The 23,080-nt window shown below is 38.1% G+C and overlaps 1 protein-coding gene across 2 annotated transcripts; it reads right to left on the reverse strand.

Annotated features, from left to right (window-relative positions):
* Positions 1-663: 663 nt before the first annotated feature.
* ZWINT (ZW10 interacting kinetochore protein) lies at positions 664-19,825 on the reverse strand. Of its 2 annotated transcripts, XR_010839304.1 has the most exons (10): positions 19,729-19,825; positions 18,761-18,851; positions 18,471-18,594; positions 18,147-18,313; positions 17,185-17,241; positions 16,510-16,652; positions 16,246-16,429; positions 16,033-16,155; positions 9,388-9,423; positions 664-925 (listed from the first exon to the last, which is right to left on the reverse strand). XR_010839304.1 is itself a non-coding variant. In XM_059052569.2 (9 exons), the coding sequence occupies exons 1-8, from the start codon at positions 19,767-19,769 to the stop codon at positions 16,078-16,080; spliced, it is 885 nt and encodes a 294-aa protein (XP_058908552.1). In that variant the 3' UTR covers positions 15,792-15,860; positions 16,073-16,077. The 2 variants fall into 2 exon arrangements, 1 of the variants encoding a protein (XP_058908552.1); XM_059052569.2 differs by lacking the exons at positions 664-925; positions 9,388-9,423 and adding an exon at positions 15,792-15,860 and having other exon boundaries at positions 16,073-16,155; positions 19,729-19,769.
* Between the last annotated feature and the right edge of the window lie 3,255 nt (positions 19,826-23,080).

Consider the following 23,080-nt stretch of genomic DNA (forward strand, 5'->3'; position numbering starts at 1 on the left):
AATTGTGTTATGATTACACCATAAGTGGTTAACTCACATCTCTGAGGTCTTCATTCTTTCAGTCCAGGAAATTCAAGTGGATTTTTGAAAGATCGTTTCATGGAGGGAAATGCAATGTTCAAAGAGACTCTGGTTGCCTTCACAGGGCTATTCTCATGTTAGATATACTTAGGATAGCATAGGTTAAATACATAAGGAGAATCAGAAAATTCAGTTTTCTCCTTGTTTTCCTAGATATAGGTTGTTCAGCAAAAACCATCTACAAAGAAGCAAGCAACCACTGCTTGACAAAGTATGCGCAACTCTAGGAGTTTGGTATTTCTTATTCAATAGCACAAGAAGAGTAACACCAATGAGATAGTACGTCATGCAAGAGGGACATCATATGTTAATACAAAATGTCTCAAGGGGTTAGAGAAATTGCAAATCAATGGACTGAGGACTAAAGTATTAAACTTTATGGAAATCTTTGGAGGATTTGTTACAAGGTTGGAGATTCTTTATCTAGATTTCTGCCAAGCACACATTCTTCTACGAAGACAGTGATACCTGGAGTTCAGATTTTCAATTTTTCTATATTTTAAATTATGCATAATTTCACATACTTACCAATATAGAAAATATTAGATAAACTTCAAGAGATTGAACAAAACAAGTATACTGTTCATCACAAAACTATAATATTGTCAAACTAAGACAAACATCCAGGAAGCAAGCATCTTTTGAATTCTAAGACAGTTCTAAGTGAAAACTCTGCTCCTAATACAAAATTTTAAAATGAACCAGGCTGTCATTTAGCTTCTTTACAAATAAACAGGATACTCAGGTAAAAAATAGCAAACTGTTGATAGCAATCAGTATTACAACAAAATGAGATGAGTTTCCTGTAGCTTCCAGGCGTCTTCATGATTAAAATAAATGACTCCTTAAAAAACACAAAATAAATTAAATTTATAAAGAGAAAATGATGCCTGACTTCATATTTTAGAATATATATAAAAATGAACATATATTCAAAAAAATATTTAAAGCTCAAGATACCTAGCTAGGAAAAACAAAACACAATATCAAACAGCTCTATAACCTAAGTTTCTAAACTGAGATTAAATATTATAACATGTCTAACAGAAAATACTATTTTATTGCAAAGTCTTTTAACAAAGACAGTTCCTATAAATTACACCCTAGTTGCTGGGAACTAAGTTTCTAGAGATATAAAGACACAAGATATTACACAAGGCCAAAATCATTTCATTCATTCCTCAGAGAGTGAGGTCAACATCAGTTGTGCAGGCTGTGGCTGGAGGGACCCATTTATCTCCAGCAGCACCTGGATTTCTGAGGAAGGACCTCTGTGACTGGGGAGAGGTAGAGAAAAGGAAAGGAAGCTGACAAGAATATCAAAGTGTCATGTTTCCTGCTGTCTGCTTTGGTACTTCAAAGAACTGCCCACTGCCTCTGGGTGTGCCCCACTTGAGGATCCCCCATGGCCCTGTGGACACCCCCAAAACCCTAAGATTTTGCTAAGTCCATACCTCCGCAACTCTGCTGCGGACTCCTTGTGCCCACTCCCTAGTGCATGTATAAGAAGAGCCAGTGCCTATAGAAAAAACCACAAACTTGAGCTAGAGCGCCACCCTCTGGAATAAAAAAGGTTTCTAATAGCCAGCCTGTTGAGCCGTAAGACTCAAAGTAAACAGAAAGTCTTAGTTTAGTAAGATCTCTGCTACTTCAAATGCTAAAGGAGAAATGCATGACTTCAAACACTATGAAAAATCAAAGAAAGATGGTATCACCAAAAGAAAATGATAATTCTCCAGCAATGAAATTCAAAGGCACAGAATATTGCAATCTAACTAATAAAGAATTCTAAATAGTTGTCATGAAGAAATTCAGTGAGCTACAAGAAAACCTAAAAAGCAATTCCATGAACTTAGGATTAAAAATAATGAACATAAAGAATTCTTTACCAAAGAGATTGAAATTAAAAGACAAAACAGAAATTCTGGAACTGAAAAATTCAGTGAATGAGATGAAGAATGCAATAGAAAGCACTGATAACATGAGAGACAGGCAAAAGAAAAAATAAGTGACTTGGAGGATAGGAATATAGAAATAATTCAATTAGAAGAGGAGAGAGAACTGAGATTTTAAAATAGTGAAGAAACTTGAATACTACTCAGCCATAAAAAAGAACAAAACAATGCCATTTGCAACATGGATGCAACTAGAGATTATCAGTAAGTCAGAAAGACAAAGACAAACTCCGTATGATATCACTTACATGTGGAATCTAAAATATGACACAAATGAACCTATATATGAAACAGAATAAAAATCAGGAACATAGAGAATAGACTGGTGGTTGCCAAGGGGGAGGGTTGTGGGAAAGGGTAGGAGGGGGAGTTTGGGATTAGCAGATGCAAACTGGTATATATAGAATGGATAAACAAAAAGGTCCTACTGTATAGCACAGGGAACTATATTCAATATCCTGTGATAAACCATAATGGAAAAGAATATGAAAAATAATGTATATATATATATATATGTATAACTGAGTCATCTGTACAGCAGTAATTAACACAACATTGTAATTCAACTATACTTCAATAAAAAATAAATTTAAATAAATAGTGAAGAAACTCCATGAGAGCTATCATTTTCAATCAGAAAAGCAAATATAGGAATAATTGGTGTTCCAGAAGGAAAAGAGAGGGAGAAGGGAGCAGAATATTTATTTAAAGAAACAAAAGTTGAGAATTTCCCAACCTGGGGAAAGAATTGGACATACAAGTCCAGGAAGGTAACAGAGTCACCTTATCATCTCAGTGCAAAAAGACCTTCTTCTCCAAGACACATTATAATGAAACTATCAAAAATCAATGACACAGAAAGAATCTTAAAGACAGGCAGGGAAAAAAGAATAACCAAAGTAACCTACTAAGAAACCCCCATTAGGGTATCAGCAGATTTCTCAGTAGAAACTTTATAGGCCAGAGGAGAGTGAAATGACATATTCAATTGTTGAAAGATAAAAATTACCAGCCAAGAGTGCTTTATCTGGCAAAGTTATCCTTCAGAGATGAAGGAGAAATAAACACTTTCCAAGACAAACAGAAGCTGAAGGAATTTAGCACCACTATACCTAATTTGCAAGAAATACTGAAAGTTCTTCAAGCTGGAATGAAAAGATGTCAATCAGTGACACGAAAACATATAAAAGTACATAACACACTGGTACCAGTGGGGGGAAAAAAACAGTCAGAATTAGAAAACTGTAAGTCTATATTAGAATGGTGTTTTAACCAGTTAACTATATTATAAGGTTAAAGGAAAAGAATATTAAAACTAACAAACTAATTGTTACTGTGGTGGCCTGGGTTAATCCCTGGTCAGGGAACTAAGATCCTGCAAGCCAGGTACCCCCCTGGCAGTCCAATGGTTAAGACTTTGCCTTCCAATGTAGGGAGTGCAGGTTTGATCCCTGGTTGGGGGATGCCTCATGGACAAAAAACCAAAACATAAAACAGAAGTAATATTGTAACAAATTCAATAAAGACTTTAAAAATGGTGCACGTCAAAAAAATCTTTAAAAAAAAAAGAGGTAAATTGGGACATCAAAAACACAGAAACGTAAAATATACTTAATAATACTGTATTACATATTTTAAAGTTGCTAAGATCATACATCTTAAAAGTCCTCATTGCAAGAGAAGAAAAAATTTTTGTAACTATGTATGGTGACAGATGTTAACTAGACTTATTATGGTGATCAATTTGCAATCTTTATGTTGTACACCTGAAACTAATATAATTTAATATATGTTAATTATATGTCAGACAAACCCAAAACCTAAAAGAGGAAGAGTAGAAGGGTGGAGCCTTTATAGGAGAGTGAAGATAAGTTGTTTTTAGTACAAAATGGACTATTTTATTTATGAGATATTTTATGTAAGCCTCATGATAACTATAAAATATATTCATAAAACAATAAAAAAGGCGATACTGAGCATACTACCACAGAAAACCACCAATTTACAAAGGTAGACAGAAACAGAGGGGAAAAAAAAACAATGGAGATACAAAACAACATGAAGGTAAATGATAAAATGGATTAAAAAAATAAGACCCAACTATATGCTGCCTGCAGAGGACTCATTCAGATCTAAAGACACACACAGGGGCTTCCCTGGTGGCGCAGTGGTTGAGAGTCCGCCTGCCGATGCAGGGGACACGGGTTCGTGCCCCGGTCCGGGAAGATCCCACGTGCCGCGGAGCGGCTGGGCCCGTGAGCCATGACCACTGAGCCTGTGCGTCCGGAGCCTGTGCTCTGCAATGGGAGAGGCCACAACAGTGAGAGGCCCGCGTACCACAAAAAAAAAAAAAATAAATAAAGACACACACAGGACACCGATGTTCATAGCAGTACTATTTACAATAGCCAAGACATGGAAGCAACCTAAATGTCCATTGACAGATGAATGGATAAGGAAGATATGGTACACACACACACACACACACACACACACACACACACACACACAGGAATATTACTCAGCCATAAAAAGAATGAAATAATGCCATTTGCAGCATCATGGATGGACCCAGAGATTATCGCACGAAGTGAAGTAAGTCAGGCAGAGAAAGACAAATATCATATATCACTTATACGCAGAATCTAAAAAATGATACAAATGAACTAATTTACAAAACAGAAAGAGGCTCATAGACATAGAAAACAAACTTTTGGTTACCAAAAGGGAAAGGGGGTAAGAGATAAATTTGGAGCTTGGGATTAACAGATACAGACTACTATATTTAAAATAGCTAAACAACAAGGACCTACTGTATAGCACAGGGAACTATAATCAATAACTTGTAATAATCTATAATGGAAAAGAATCTAAAAAAGAATATATAACTGAATCACTTTGCTATACACATGAAACTAACATAACATTGTAAATCAACTAAACTTCAATTGAAAAAAAAGATACACATAAGTTCAAAGTGAAGGAATGGAAGAAAATATTCCATGCAAATCAAAAGAAAGCAGGGACAGCCATACTTATATCAGACAAAATAGACTTCAAGCCCAAAAGAGTAAGACAAAGAAGGTCATTATATGATAATAAAGAGGTCAATAAATTAAGAAGACATAACAATTGCAAACATATACACACGCAACATTGGATCACCTACATATATTAAGCAAATATTAACAAATCTGAAGGTAAAAACAGACAATACAAAAATAGTAGGGGAATTCAATACCCCAATCAGCAATGGATAGATCACACAAACAGAAAATCAACAAAGAAATGTTGGAATTGTACCATACTTTAGAACAAATGGACATAGCAGACATATAGAGAACATTCCATCCAGCACACATTCTTCTCAAGTGCACACAGAACATTCTCCAGGATAGACAATATAACTGGACATAAAACACATTTTAGCAATTTTAAGAAGACTGAAATCATACTAACTACCTTTTCTGACCACAAGAGTATGAAACTAGAAATCAACAAGAAGAAAGCTGGAAAAATCTACAAATAGGTAGAAACTAAACAGCTATTGGATCAAAGAAGAAATCAAAAGAGAAATAAAAAATTATCTCAAAACAAATGAAAATGGAACTGTATCATATAAAACCTTATGGGATGCTGCAAAAGTAGTTCTGAGAGGAAAGTTTATAGCAATAAATGCATATATTAAGAAACTGAAACAACACTACACCTGAAGGAAACAGAAAAAGAAGAAAAATTTAAGCCCAAAATTAGAAGGAAATAATCATCAGAGTAGAAATAAATGAAATATAGGCCAGAAAAACAATGGAAGGATGAATGAAACTAAAATCTGTTTTTTCAAAAAGATAAACAAAATTTACAAGCCATAAGCTAGACTAAGAAAAAGTGAAGACTCAAATAAATAAAATTAGAAATGAAAAAGGAGACATTTCAACCAATATTACAGAAATACATATGATCATAAGAGATTATATAAACAATTACATGCCAACAAATTAAATTACTGAGAAGAAATCATACACTTCTAGAAACACACAACCTACCTACCAAGACTGAATAAGGAAAAAAATCGAAAATCTAAACAGACCAATAACTAGTAAACAGATTACATCAGTAATCAAAAAACCTCCTAAAATTAAAAGTCCAGGACCAGATGGATTTATTGGCAAATGCTACTAAACATTTAAAGAAGAACTAATGCCAATCCTTCTCAAATTTTTCCAAACAATTGAAGAGGAGGAAACACATCCAAACTCCTACTATGAGGCCAGCTTTAGCCTAATACCAAAGCCAGGTAAGGACACTAAGAAAACTATAGACAAATATCCCTGATGATACAGATGCAAAAATCTCCACAAAATATTAGCAAACTGAATTTAAGAAAACATTGTGAGGATTATACATCATGACCAAGTGGGATTTATCCCTGGGATGTGGGGATGGTTCAACACATGCAAATCAATAAATACAATATATCACATTAATAGAATGAAAGATAAAAACCATATGATCATTACAATGGATGTAGAAAAGGCTTTTGACAAAACACAACATCATTTCATGATAAAAACTCTCAACAGATTGGGTATAGAAGGAACTTACCTCAACATAATAAAGGTCATATACAACAAACCCAGAGCTAACACTATACTCAATGGAGAAAAACTGAAAACTTTTCCACAAAGATTAGGAACAAGGCAAGGATGCCCACTCTCAGCACTCTTATTCAATATATTAGGGGAAGTCTTAGCTAGAGCAATTAGGCAAGGAAAGAAAATAAAATGCATCCAAATCAAAAAGGAAGAAGTAAATTTTTGCTGTTTACAGATGATAGAATTTTCTATACACAAAATCCCAAAGAGTCAACCAAAAAACTATAGAAACTTTCAGTAAAGTTGCAAGCTATAAAATCAACATACAATAATCGGTTGCATTCCTATATACTAATGATCAAACATCTGAAAAAGAGATAAAGAAACTATTTCATTCACAATAGCATCAAAAACAGTAAACACCTAGGGCTAAATTTAATCAAAGTGAAAAAAACTGCACAATGTAAAATACATGACTTTGCTGAAAGAAACTGAAGAAGACAAAAACAAATGGAAAGACATTATGTGTTTATGAATCAGGGGAATTAATATTGTTAAAATGTCCATGTTTCCAAAGCCATCTATAAATTCAACACAATTTCCCAATCAAAATTCCAAAGTGAGATCATGTGATCAAATTAAAAGAAATATTTTCTCAAATTTAATTAGCTATGCAAATTGTTATAAAAATCAAAATCAAAAAGAAAAATATTCCAATGGCATACTTCAATGAAATAGAAAAAACAATTCTAAAATTTTTACAGAACCATAAAGGACCCTAAATAGCCAAAGTAATCCTGAGGAAAAAGAAAAAAGCTGGAGGTATCATACTTCCTGATTTCAAACTATACTATAAAGCTACAGCAACTAAAAACAGCCGGTGCTGGTATAAAAATAGGCACACAGACCAATGGAACAGAATAGAAAGTCCAGAATTAAGCACCAACATATAAGGTCAGCTAATATTTGATAAAAGAGCCCAAAACATCTAATGGGGAAAAGAGAATCTCTTCAACAAATGGTGCTGGGAATACTGGATAAACACATACAGAACAATGAAACTGGACCCCTACCTTACAGTACTCACAAAAAGTAATTCAAAACCTAGAAGAAAATGTATGGAAGAAGCTCCTCAATACTGGATTTGGCAAAGATTTTTTGGTTATGGTACCAAAACCACAAACAACAAAGCAAAAATCAACAAATGGGACTACATCAAACGTAAAAGCTTCTATACTGGAAAAGAAACAATTAACAAAATGAAAAGGCACCCTACAGGATGGGAGAAAATTTTGGCAAACCATATATCTGATAATGGGTTAATATCCAAAATATATTTTTTTAAAAACTCATACAACTCAATTTAAAAAAAAAGTTTAAAAAATGGGTGGAGGAATTAGACATTTCTCCAAAGATGGCCAACAAGTACATGAAGATGCTCAACATCACCAATCAACAGGGAAATACAAATTAAAACAATGAGATATAACCTCACAACTGTCAGAATGGCTATAATTTAAAAGGCAAGAGATAACAAGTGTTGGTGAGGATGTAGAGAAAAGGGAACCTTTGTACACTGGTGGTGGGAATGTAAATTGTTTCAGTCAATATGTAAAACAATATGGAGGTTCCTCAAAAAATTAAAAACAGATCTACCATATGATCCAGCAATTTCACTTCTGGGTATATACTCACAGGAAATGAAAACAGGATATTAAAGAGATATATGCACCCCATATTTATTGTAGCATTATTCACAAGCGAAAAAATATGGAAACAATTTTAGTGCCCATCAGTGGATGAATGGATAAAGATGTGATACACACACACACACACACACACACACACACACACACTGGTGTACTACTCAGCTGTGAGGAAGAAGGACACTCTGCCATTTGCAACAACATAGATGGACCTTGAGGGCATTATGTGAAGTGATATAACTCAGAGAAAGCCAAATACTGTACAATATCACTCATATATGGACTCTAAAAAGCTGAACTGGTAAAAACAGAGAGTAGAATGGTGGTTTCCAGGGGATATGGGGTAGAGAAATAGTTTGTACCTTCTTTAAAGGGTACAAATTGTAACAAGTAGTAAACAAGCCCTAGAGAGCTAATGCACAAAATAGTGAATATAGACAACAATATTGTATTATAATCATCAAATTTGCTAGGAAACTAGAGCTTAATTATTGTAACCACTAAAAATAAATGATTAATTATGTAACATGACAGAAGTACAAATTATTGCTACAATGACAATCACATTATAATGCATAAACCTATCAAATTAACATGTTGTACATCTTAAATTTATACAATGTTATATGTGAAATATATTTTAATAAAAGAATAGTACCTGGCACATAGGTACTCAGAAATGTTTGTTGATTAGGCATTGAATGAATACTAACAGAAAAAATTGTCAGGGAGTTAGTACAACTCCAAATCTATATGTAATCAACAACTTAGTGTCAAAATATAAAATAGCACACCTTATATGAATATGATTAGGTATCTGCACACAAACACACAAACAAAATTTTAGAAGAACAAGGCAAGACATTTGCAAGAAACTGGGAGCCTTATAAACAAATCCTTACTACTATCTGCCAGACTGTGCCACCTGTTTGAGTTAGACAACGTGATTGCTAAATTACATGTACTGTGACATACCAATAACACTGTTGTGCAATATCTCACCCCCCCAAAAAAATTATTATCTCATTATTTAGATATAAAACAAAGTTTTACCTTCAGGCACATGAAATCCCAGTTTTAGTTTTTCTCCTATACAAGAGATATACAATATTATTAGATTATTAGAATTAACTGAATATCTACTAGCCCTTCCTTTTCATTGTAATAAAAATTTTTTTTCAATAACTACTTCTACTTCTTGATATCACCACCACCACCATCAGCACCATCATACACCAACAGAGTTAAATTTAGCTATTGAATTAGTTCCTGAAAATTCCTGAGATACAGGGGTAGAGATAGGGGTGGAAGAGTAAAATGGAAAATCTCTTATGATACCAGACTTTTTTTTAACCAAATAAGACTTGTCTTATTCTTTTCAAAAAGAATAAGAACTGCCTGTTGCGAGTGCCAAGGGTGACACAGGCACCTAATGGAAAGCTTCTCTTATCTTTACATTCCAGTAATCTCTGAATATTGTTCAACATAATTGTTAAAATTAAAGTTATTATGGCAGTCATAGGGTGCTGTTTAAAAAACATGCTCATTTTCTAATTGATGTGAAGTAGGTCACTATTCTTTAATATAAACATTTTATATTAAGGCTGAGTTTTCTTCCCCCCTCCTATTTTCAATTGCTAATCCCTAAAACCTTGATAAATAGAATATTTCTCAGGCACGATGAGTGATTTTCCATTGCTGAAGATGTTTTCCGATGTTCTCAAACACTCATGAGCCTTCAGTGACTAATGTACCAAAAAGCACTGAGCTCTGGGATAGATGGTTCATTAGTTTCTAGTTGGTGTGTACTTGTTTGGATTGGTAACTGTCATTATCCATGAATACTAGTATCACTGAACTGCTTTAGTGATTATTTTAGTGAGTATAATATGCAGCTACTAATAACTATGATCATTGTATTATACTTATTTTTAAGTATCAACAGTCTAAAATAGAGGTTCCATTCTCCTGCCACTCCAATGTTGCTTTAATATGATATCTTATTGCCTAAGTGGATTTCAGCTCTTTTGCTGCTGTCATTATAGCAAGTCCCAATAATAAGCAATGGTTAGACAGGGAGATACGTTTACCTCAGGAGGAGGATGAAAGCATTTGTACTGCTTTCTAAATGTGCATTCTGCTCTAAATTCATAATTGTACTCACCAATGGTATGACTTTCTGAGAGTTCTATTGCAATAGATTAAAATGTACTTGAAAATTTTTTACCCAAGTAGGAAATAAAATTTTGATAGGTTTCCTTGGCTTCCAGGTGTAGGCTTTGACTTCCTATAGCCAGCAGGGTAATAGGTAAAAGGCTCTCATGAAGTCACTACTCCCATTTTCTCCCTTATATCCTATGCTCCAAGCACTGATTGTCCATTTGCATTCCTGAAATTGCCAGTTTCTCATTTCCTATACTTTACTTATAATGTTCCTTCTGCTTAGTATGCATGATTATCCTTGGTGCCACAAAAACATTTCAATTCTTAGTCCTTAATGACAAACATAATTTTTTGTTAGAATTAGATTTTTCTTTCCTGTCTCTAAATTTAAACTCAGATTGTTTTGTTTTGTCTTTTTAAATTCTCAGAACTGACATTCAGTAATAGCTGACATTCAATAAATGATGAAATCTGCCTCTGGATAATTTCATTTATTTGAAATTGAGCTTAAGAGGCAGTTCTTTGGGAAATCTTCCCTGAAGATGATCCAATGAACATTTACTAAGTACTTTTAAAGTGTGAAGGTATTGATATATGTTCATTTGTGAATGCAAAGAAATATATGTTCCTATAGAGAGGAATCATAGAGAACAAATGGTTATCTGAAAAAAGAAGTCAAATATCTGTCATGCAGTCACTTTCACTTCCTCCAGCTAATCTACATTATCCCTGCCAATTTTATATGTGTATGTATGCACACACACACACAGAAATGTTATTTATTTTATGACTAAATTCCTCAACTAAATTTACCATTTCTTTCCTTTTCCCTGTCTTTCTCATGTTGAAAATGACATACTGGAACAAAGTTAGGCATTTCAGTTGTCATCAAGAGTAGAGTTTTCAACCAAGAAATCAGTATATCTTGCCCCAAACTCTATTATCTTCATATCATATCTTCATTTGGAGTAACCAAATGAAACAACCAGAGATAATGCTGAACTTCGGTAAACAAATTCTTGCAAATTCTTTATTTCTAGAATACCTGGCCAGGTAAATCCAAGGCTTACATATATGGAGACTGTGGACAGGCCCCTGTCCATAAAGAGAAGTATTTTCCCTCAAAGACACATGTAAAGCATAACTTCTTGTCTACTTAGTTACATAAACAGGACAAAAATTTAATATACCTAGTATTTTTATTAATAAAATTGCCGTTTATGATTTGTTATTAAGATTAGACCCGAAGTTTTTGCAATATAATTTCATAACATGGAGACGCTATAGGATATTTTAAACAAACTTTCATAAAATAAACCCTATTTTGATTATTCCAACTTGTGTTTGTTTTTCCTAACATTATTTATAGTACATAAAAAATTTGTGCACTAGATTATATATATATATATTATGGTTTATTTCTTTTATAATGTTTATTTGTGATAATCTTTTATTTCTAAAAGTTCTGTCACCATCTGAAAGCATATTTCTAGATTTTCCCCTTCTTTTTTCTATCTCAAAACATGATTTTAGGTTCACAGTAATCAACTCATTTAAATAATTATCACATGGGTATAATCACTATAAAATGTATGATGAAGTGAATTATGCATATCTTGCATAGGTGTGCTTGCTAAAGTTCATTTGACAACTTAAAATTTAGAAATGCATTTGAATATGGCATGTAAAATTGCAGAGCTCCATAAAGATTAACAAGTTTTTTTCTATGTCAACAGTTACACAAATTCAATTTAACAACATAAAAAGAATTTATACCCCCCGCCCTCCATGACAGTTTTAAAAGGCCTCAAGATATTGATTCCTGAGACTATAGTTTTCAGACTTAATGCCTAGGTTATTCAGGGTTTCAAGAGCAAAGTGTGTCAAAACTCACTAAATTTTTCATAGCCCAACGTTCAAAGCATCAAAAGGGTCATCTAAATACTGTGCTGGGAATAATAAGGAAATTAGTTGATTTAATACCACACTGTTTATATTTCAAAACTTACACATATTTGGCCCAAAGAGGAGACGTAAAAATTGTAATATAAGAAGTTGCATAATTCTATAAGACAGGATGGGGTTTATTAAGGACAGAAAGATTCTAAAATGGGAAGATAGTTTTCTTTTCATGACAGGGTAGAATATTTGAAATGAGATTAGTTTCACAAATTTCAAGATTATAAAGACAGAATGAGGGGGATTAGCTTTGCTGAAACTATCCAGATGTTCGTAAGAGAAAAAAACAAATCTACTCGCACTTGGAGACTTGAACACACCCCTCTCAGAAGATGATATTCAGAAAATAAAAAATTAAGTATACAGACGATGTAAACTGAAAAACATAACAAGCATAATCTAATAAACATAAAAAACATTACATATGACAGTTCTAAAACAGACAATCTTTTAAAATCAACATGAAACAATAAAAAAAAAACATTCAAGGCTACAATTGCTTCCCTCATTAAATTTCAAAGTTTTCATTACATAGATGACATTTTCTGACCAAATTAGAATAAACTTAGAAAGATTATCCTCTCACATAGAGTAAAAAATTTTGAAATTATTTTTCTAAGAAACTCATGAATCAAAGAAATAATTTTCATAGAAAATTCTATGAATTGAATGACTGTGAAAATACTAATAGGAAGCCAGAAGAAATTTATAGCTTTAAATGTTTATTTGAGAAAACCAATAAAGATCCAAATACACAAGCTTATTATCTGATAAAAATAGTTTACCAAAAAAATACATATTCTCTACCTAAAAACAGAAGGTAGAAAATGAGCAAGATATATGACACAAGTCAATGAAACAGAACAAAACATACAATAGCAAATCACAAAAGCCAATCTTTCAGTATTTGAATATTTGAAAATGAATGAACATTTGAAGGGATGTATAAAGGAAAAAATCAGTAAAGCACAAAAAAAGTATCAGGAATATAACATTACGCCATCCTAAAGCAGGCTGCAGATTTAGATTAAAAAGATTACAACTTCATACCAACTGAAAAAGATTAGAAATGAAAAATTCCTAGAAAAAATTGACAATACCTAGAAAATATGAAACTAGAAAAAAATAAACAAAATAATGTTTAATCATAATAATATTAAACAAAATTATCTTTAAAAAGGAAAACATTATTCTTAAAGAGAATAGAAAAAGAAAGTTTTCCTATTGGTTTAACAGAGTAAGCTTAATTTTCACTTTAAGTTATCAAGAAGACTTCTGGTCAAGACAGAGCAATAGTGTCTTGACTGTGCTGATTCACTGCCTAGTCTCCCCTCTGCCCTCACTCTTCACTGGTTTCTCTGTCCTTCCCTTCAATAAAAAAGAGGAAGAGAAAAAACTCTGGCAGGCAGCAGGGCCTTTTCAGCAGCCTCTGTGGACTCATAGATTTCCATGTCTTTGTGTAAGAGATCACAATTTCCCAGGGGTAGTTTTCCTCCTTGCACACATCTACCTTGTGCAAGTATCAATGAACAAGGATAGTCTTTAAGGGCCTAACAGAGGGCTGAGAAGATCTGGAAGCTGAAGTCCATCTTCTATCTGATAGCAAGTCCCAATTCCTGAGCTTGTCAGTCAAGACACTTCCGGCCAACTTGAGGCTCCAGCCACATGGGCAATTCAAGGGCTTTGAACGTTAACAGATAATCAAGCCTCCCCTCCTCTTTGGCCTCAGTGTGGACTGATGCATTTCACACTCCTTGAGACAAATCTGGTTCCCAGAAGTTTGCAGACCTCTGCATTTGATCACTGTACATCTGCCCAATCTCCTTCCCCTGTCCCTGGCTTGGAGTATCTCAGGGTATTATCCTTCACCCCCATCTTGGTGGGCTCCATGTGAGTGTCTTCTCTTCCCTGCTGACTTTCTGACAGCCATAATGTATGCAAAGATAGGGAAACTCCACAACATCCCAACCCACATCCCAGTGTCTCTTAGTAGACACTCCTTTCCTGGGGTGGATATATATATATATATATATATATATGTACTCTTGCTCTCTTGTTTGTGCTGCAGACATTTTGGAGAACATGAGACTAGAAAGGAAATGAGACTGTAGGGGTAAGGGAGCCCATCCAGTAGGAGGGAGGGAAAAATGGGACTGGATATTTGGGTTACTAGAAAGCTACAGCAGGAACCATGTGCAAGGGAGGGGGATGAGTAGATTGAGGAAGCCACTCTGTGGGCATTTGTGTGCTCCCTGGTGGAGTATCCTCAATCCTCTCTGAGCCCAAAGACCTCTGATAATTATCCCATTTCATACCTAAAAAATGGGGCCAACACATTTGAAAAGACAATTTGAGAGAAAACAAGGGACACCTTAGTAAAGCAGGGCAAACCATCGGAATACACAAGGATCTCAATCTCAACCTGAGAGAAGGTGACCCAGTCTGAGACAGAACAGGGAACACTGACTCTTAAAACTTTCTCTCACCAAAAACAAAAGGCCCCAGTGTCTTTCTCATGGGGATGTTTAGGTCTTTCTCTCACATGAAGGTCCTTTTCTCATATGGAAAATGAGTTTTCTACTCTCTGAGAACTGTCATTTTTCTCTCTTTCTCTCTGAAGTAGCAGTTTCCACACTCCCAATCAGGAATGCAATCTCTTTCTCAAACACAGTAGTGCCCACCCCTGTACACACACCCAGCGACAGACACACAGAGGAATAGAGACTGAAAGCAACAAACAAAGACACATAAACACACACACACAAACACAAACAGAAATACTGACTCATAGACACAGGCCAATACACACAGATGGGATGGGGGTCTCTATACTCTCATTATTGCTCTTCATTGTATTACTCTGTTTTCGTTTGCTACCCTGTTTTAACACATCCTGAAATCATCCTATTTATTTTTTCAATTGTTCATTCTCATTATGCTCCATGTAGGCAGGGAATGGTCAGATAAGCCCACTGCTGTAGCTCCAGTTCATAGCAAGGGACCTAGCACAAATCAGAGATTCAGTAAACATTTGGATCAGTAATTAAAATTATCCTCCCACATCTAATCACCTGCATAAAGCATTCACCTTCTCCCTGAATTAAGCTCAACATGTTTGTAGTATATCCCTTTGGGCAAGCAACCCCTAATGCCCCAGGCCAGGGCCCCTTCCCCATCTATACTCTCTCTATTCACACCAGTCCCAGCACCTATCTTGTTGCTGGCCTATGAGTGTGGTTCTTCCCACCAACATATGAAGAAAAGCGGACAAACAGGCAGCTGAGAGAACTCCAGGGCTTTTAATAAACAGAATCCAGAGCCTGCCCCGACCTGGTATGTAGTCAAAAATCAGGCTGCACTCAAGGAATTTAAGTCCATCCTGCAATGTGGGTGAGGCCAGAGAGCTGGGGAAGAGGAAGAGAGGGATTAGGCCAGGGTAGGCTGGGCATGGAGATAATGTACAAAACTTCATCCATAAGATAAACTCCTTGCTCCTTCCCATGTCCCATCCCCTCCATGAATAGCGGAGCACAGAAACAGAGACAGATAGACCAGAGACCCTTGCTCCTGCCATACCTACAGTCCAGGGACACCATGGCCTGAGTTGGAGTCTGACCTGCTCTAGGATCCTTCCCCATGTTGCTTTCTCCCAGGAAGCCATGGTAAGCCTGTATCTCCAGCAGGCTGTGGGTTGTTGGCCTTGGGGAGACAAGGTATGAGCAGTGAGTAAGATTCATCTCCCAGCTTTTCTCTCTGCCTCCCTGCCCAACTGTTCCATCTTTCATTCACCTTGGAGGACACACTCTCGTCTCTCCCCATGGTGTCCCGAATGTTCTGCTCCTGGGGCTGGGTCAGCTCCTGGGGCTTATCCTTAGGAAGATCCAGCTCTTGTGGCATCTCTGCCTCTGCCTCAGCCTCATGGAATTGTAGCTTACCCTGAAGGGTGTATAGCAGGTGGAGGAAGGTCTGGTGCCTGGAAGGAGGAGGTGGGTGTGAAGAGAGGGAACCTCAGCTGAACCACCCTGGGTCTGTAGCCCATGCTCCCGGCCTCACCTCTGCAGCTTGTACTGCTCCTGCCCTGCCTGCTGCTTCAGGGTTCCAAGTTCCTGAGTTAGCAGTTCAAGTTCCTGCTGAGTTCCTGTCTGACGCTCCCTCACCTCTGAAGAAACCACTGCCAGATGCTGCAGACGCTTCTCCTACCAGGATTGAGAATTTAGACATGGTTCCTCAGATGCTGACATCTTAGAGCCATTTCCCCAACCCCTACAGCCTAGAGCTAGCTGGGGGTTCAGACACATAGATGGAAAGAGGGACTACTCACTTTAGGCAGGACCAGGGGCTTAGGAAAAAGGAAGGGTCAGAATGTGTTGTTACAAGGTTAGGCATTCTGGATAAAAGGGCACAAAGATGATGATGACACTTATTTAGTTTGCTATGTGCCAGGCACTATTTGAAGCACTTGCTGTACCAATTACTTAATCATCAAAATAACTCTATAGAGTAGATGCTATTATTTTCTTCTTTCACAGATGTAGAAACAGAAGCAGAGAAAGTTAGGTGACTGCCCAAGATCATGCAGTGGTAAGTGGTGATGCTAGGATTCAAGTCCATGTTGGTACCCATGCTATAATGCCTCACAGGAGGAAACAGAATAAAGGTTTTCTAGGACTTGGCCCATGCAATAGCATGGTGGTGAGAAGAGGTATTTTCCTAGGTGAATGGACCTACCTGTTGTAGCTGACACTGCTTCTGGACTATTCTGAGTTTTTCCATGGCCACTTGCTTCTGCAGGTAAGCAAAGGAGGGGAACAAGGAGAGGAGGAGTTAATTTTTATGTTTGGATTTCATTTTTTACAGTAAGTCTTTGTTGGTTATCTATTTTAAATATAGCAGTGTGTACATGTCAATCCCAAACTCCCAATCTATCCCTGGCCCCCACCCTTCCCCCTGGTAACCATAAGTTCATTCTCTAAGTCTGTAAGTCTCTTTCTGTTTTGTAAATAAGTTCATTTGTATCATTTTTTTAAGATTCCACATATAAGTGATATCATATGACATTTGTCTTTCTCTGTCTGACTTACTTCACTTAGTATGATAATCTCCAGGTCTATCTATGTTGCTGCAAATGGCATTATTTCATTCTTTTTAATGGCTGAGTAATATTGATAGATGAATGGATAAAGAAGATGTGGTACAGGGGCTTCCCTAGTGGTGCAGTGGTTAAGAATCTGCCTGCCAATGCAGGGGACATGGGTTCAAGCCCTGGTCTGGGATGATCCCACATACCGGGGAGCAACCAAGCCCGTGCGCCACAACTACTGAGCCTACGCTCTAGAGCCCGTGAGCCACAACTACAGAGCTAGTGTGCTGCAACTACTGAAGCCCGCGCGCCTAGAGCCCGGGCTCTGCAACAAGAAGCCCACGCACTGCAACAAAGAGTGGCCCCTGCTTGCCACAACTAGAGAAAGCCGGCGCGAAGACACGAAGACCCAACACAGCCAAAAATAAATAAAAATAAAATAAATAAATTTATATATATATAAAAAAAAAGATGTGGCACATATATACAATGGAATATTACTCAGCCATGTGGTTGGATTTTAAAAAACAGCCAGTGGGTCCAACCCAGCATGTTCACCGTTTTCCTCCTCCTCTCTGCCTGCCCTCTCCTCCCCTCATCCTTGGTTCACCTTGGCCTGGAGTTGTTCAAGGGCCTCCTGGAGCTTGGCCTTCTTCCTTTGGGCCTCCTCCACCTTGGGCAGTGCCTGGGTCAGGGAACTTGTGATTGCCTCCACGTGCTCTTGGTAGGTGGCCTTCAGCTCTTTCCATTGCTCTTTGACTTCAATTGCCTTCTGCCCTGAGAAGAGCCAAGAGTGAGGGAATAAGTGAGGTTGGCCCACCTGCCTGCAACACTGGGGCTTCAGTCTTCCCATCAGCCAAACAGCTGATTTGACTGATGTCCCTCTTCCTTCTTCACTCAGGGAAGCCCCTATTCCAACCCCCTGCCCACTCACGGCTTGTGTCTTCAGAAGCCAAGGGGTTCAGGTCCTGGGCAGTGCCTTCCTGAACCAAGAAATTCTGCAGGAAGTCTACTACTTGAAGCTGGCTGCAGAGGAGCTTGTCTTTCTTCCGGGAGTCCTGTCCAGAGGGAGGGTGGACGGAGGTAACATTCTTACCTCCTTGTACTGTAGGCCAACAAGGTTACCTTCCAGTATGCTCACCATTATTGCTGTCCAGTATCTCAACAGGAGGACCCAGGAGCAGTCCCTGGCTTGTGAAAGGCTAGCTCCCATCTTGTACGTACCATCACAAACTCAGCCAGGATCTGCACGGGCAGTTCTGCCTCCTCCTGAAGACCTATAGGCTCCAGGATGTCTGCCACCTTGGCCAGAGCCCTGAAGCGGCAAGAAAAAGGGACAAACTGCAGACTCCTGGGGTCCTAGTTCTAGTCAATTTGTGTGCACATGCACATATGTGATTATGTGTATTAATGTTGAGTCTTGTCATGCCTAGCACAGGCTTGAAGGGCCATCTGGGACCAGGAATGGTGTTTGTATGGAAGACACATGGAGGTAGTAAGTGCCGTGAAGAAAAATAAGCAAAGCAAGGGGAATAGGAGTGTGGGAAAGGAGCTGTGATTTTAAATAGGAAATGTCTCACTCAATAGAAACCGTCTGAGTTTCTGAAATCAGTCATGGAAATATACAGCGAATGGGGGAGCCCCGCCACGCAGAGAACACAAGCTTGGGGGAAGGGTATCAGAGTACTTGAGGAGGAGCTAAGGACAGGGGGCTGGATCCCTGGGTCTAGGCTCTCCAGAGTTCTCCCTTGTTAGCGGCCGAAGCAGTCCATTAGGAGGCGGGGATGGGGATAAAATAACCCACCGGGAGAGTGTGTGTTGGACAGGGGTGACAGAAATTGAATGGCCCTCCCAGGATGTCTCCTAGAGGTGGTTAAGTCTCCTGTTAGGATGGTCAATCTGCGAAGAGATATGGAGGGTTGACAGGGATGGAACCGTCCCCTTTCAGGACACACCTCTGGGGGGTGTGCGTACGTGGTGGGGGACGGACAGTCCCTCATAGCCCTTACTCCTGGAGAGAGGCAACCGTCACCTCAGGAGCCTAAGACTGGGGGGCTGGCATCAGGATCAGTTCACGGCTTAGTAGACCCGCAACTGCTGTAAGGGGTGGAGGGGAATTACTGATTTTACTTGGGACCGCGCAAGGTCCGCCCCAACCCGCCCTCGGCTGCCACCTGGCGAGACACACTTACTCTCGGGCAGCAGCCTCCGCCTTAGTCTCTGACGCCTCCATCCTTCCCCGGGCCGCGCTTCGGCTCTAACCTCCGTCCACTTTGGACCCGCCGCGAACAGCGCGCCGGGACAGGCGATTGGATGTCCTGTCAGTGGGCGGGAATCAAGGACCATTGGGCACTCTCATTGGCAGGCGCAGATTGGCGCGTTGGCGCGCCGCGTTGTTTGGCGCAGGCGCAGTTGTTGCTGAGAACTGCAGGCGCGCAGAAGTTCTACGCCTGCGCAGTAACCCGTAGGCGGTGCTGAGGCGTGGAGGTGCGGTTTGAGCTCGCTCAGCGGCGCGCTTCCTAGTTCTCAGAGTAAGATGAAAGACCTTTGCTGTGTTTGGCTTTTAGGGGCAATTCTCAATTACCTTTATTTAAAAAAAAAAAAAAGAAAAAAAATCTGCTCTTGAAGGAGAACGCTGGGTCTGTCTTCCGAGACACTTGGCATCAATAACGGATAACTGATTCTGGAGACTGAGGAAACAAATATCAGCTCAAAATGCGTACAGCCTTTAAAAGATTTTCCAGGATGCGGGTTTGGGAGAGAAAACCTAAGCACAGCCCAGCGAATTGCCTGCGTTGACCGGTTGGAGCCGAAAGTTTGGGGGAGACCGAGGAAGGTAATGTCCTCCAGAGTATAGCAGAGAGGAGAGGGTTGCTGCTCAGAGAGAGAACTCAAGAGTTCTGTAGAGTTTTCTCCAGTCTTCTGCTGAGTTCTGAGCATCTTGTGTTTGAGGAAACTACCCCGAAGGGGTTTTAAGGATTCCCAGAGATCACTTAGGGTCAGTAACTCCTTCCACCAATCAGGCTAGAAAACTTCATAATCCATGGGGCGTTGGTTAGCGTACACAGACAGGTTTTGCCTTAGTAGTAGGGCATTAGCCCTAGACACCTCACTCTTCTAGTGCCACCTAACAAATCTTAAAAGCAAGGCCCAAGTGGATCAGACGGTTAACAAATCATTTAAGTATATGATAGACCAAAGTTAAATAATATTTATAGAAATACAAAAATGTCCAGCAACCAGTAAGGTACAGTTCACAATGTCTGGCATACAATTAAAAACTACCAAGCTAGAAAGAGAAAAACAAATACTGTATGCCAGTGCATATATATGGAACCTAAAAAAAATGGTACTGATGGACCTAGAGGCAGGGCAGGATTAAGACACAGACATAGAGAACAGAGTTGAGGACATAGTGGGGGAAGGGGAAGCTGGGACAAAGTGAGAGAGTGGCATGGACATATATACATTACCAAATGTAAAATAGCTAGTGGGAAGCAGCTGCATAGCACAGGGAGATCAGCTGGGTGCTTTGTGACGACCTTGAGGGGTGGGATAGGGAGGATGGGAGGGAGGCTCAAGAGGGAAGGGATATGGGGATTACGTATATGTATAGATGATTCACTTTGTTGTACAGCAAAAACTAATACATTGTAAAGCAATTATACGCCAATGAAGATATTTTAAAAAAAAGAAACCAAGCTTGCAAAAAAGCAGGAAAAGAAAACCCATGTTTAGGAGAAAAATCAATCACTGTTCAGAATCGAAATAGATGCTAGAATCAACAGACAAGGGTTTTAAAACAGTTGGGTTCAAAAAGATAAGCAGAGGTATAATCAAAAAGATAATAAGAGGTAAGGATATGGAAAAAGTGGACTGCTCATGTTACTGGTAGGAATGTAAAATGGTGCATCTGCTTTTGGAAAACAGTTTAGCAGTTTCTCAGAATGTTAAACATATAGTGACCGTATGAACCACAATTCCACTCCTAGGTATATATCCAAGAGAAATGAAAACATGCTCATAAAAACTTGTACACAAATAGCCATAGTGCAGCATTATTTACAAAGGCTGAAAAGTAGGAACAACCCAAGTCCCTTCAGCTGGTGAATGGAAAAAACAAAAATCTGCATCCATTAAGTGGGGTATTTTTCAGCAATAAAAGAGAATGATGTACAAATACATGCTAAAACATAGATGAGCCTCGAAAACAATGCCAAGTGCCAGTTGAAAGAGAGCAGATATTGTATGATTCCATTAATGTGACATGTCGGGATTAAGCATATCTGAAGAAACAGAAAATAGATTAGTGGTTGCCAGGGCTGGGAGCTGGCACGGGAATGGGGGGAGGTTGCTAGTGTATGGGGAGAGACTGCAAATGGACATGGGGTTTCTTTTACTGGGTAAATAAATGAAAATGTTCTAAAATTAGACTATAGGGAAGGTTACACAATTCTATGCAAAAAAACACTCAAGTTACACTTTAAATGGATCTCAATAAAGCTCTGAAAAAAGTTAATCAGAAATATGAAACATGTAATAAAGACCTAAATCAAATCTGTAGAGGTGAAAACTGCAATGTGACAGATGAAATTAAATGGAATTAATAGCAGATTAAACATTGCATAATAAGAGATAAAAGAAATTGAAGACATAGTCTTAGAAACTAACACAAATAGAAAACTAAAACATAAAAAGAACAAAGCAACAGTGAGCTGTGGTACAATTTCTGTCAACCTATGCTTTCCATAAAGGACCTTCTTGCTTGACTGAGTCCTTCCTGCTTGATGAGTCTACTTTTTAGAACTTTCTAAATATTCTACATATACAATACAGTGGAGAAAGTAAGTTACACTTTCTGAAAGGTACCTTTTATTAGAGTAAACAAGGATTGACTATCGATCTCTTTATGTTTGAAGGTTTGGGTCCCTTTGATCTATTTATCACAAATTCCCACAGAAATACTGCCTTTTGAATAAAATCCTTTTCAAATGTATGAAATGACCTCACTTCACATCTAAATTTAAATATTTTAGGGTAAACTGAAGACCAAATCATTAAAAGAGCAAATAATAAATAGCAAATCAAAATGACATACTGCAAGTTGAACCTGAATGCAAGTTGGCTTTGGACTATATATAGCACAAATTTGCCAGCTCTGGGAAATTCTCTGGCGGTCCAGTGGTTAGGACTCTGTGCTCTTGCTGCCAAGGGCCTGGATTCAACCTCTGGTCGGGAATAAAAACCCACAGGTAGCGCGGCATGGCCCCCCCAAAAAACAAACAAGCAAACAAAACCCAAATTTGCCAGCTCTGTTTAACCCTCCACTTGGCTCTCATTTAAAGAGATTTGACCTAGAATTCTAATGAAAATTACTATAGATAATAAAAAAGTATGATTCGAAGTTTCCTTCTCTTTCTGTGTTTTCTAATCCACAAGCCACAGCCATGTGTGGCTATTTAAATAAGATTAAAAGTTTATTTTCTAAGTCACGTTAGCCACATTTCAGTGCTCAATAGCTGTGAATGCCTAGTGTCTGCCATA

Source organism: Kogia breviceps, chromosome 2, assembly GCF_026419965.1.
Source record: "Kogia breviceps isolate mKogBre1 chromosome 2, mKogBre1 haplotype 1, whole genome shotgun sequence".
Taxonomy (NCBI): domain Eukaryota; kingdom Metazoa; phylum Chordata; class Mammalia; order Artiodactyla; family Physeteridae; genus Kogia; species Kogia breviceps.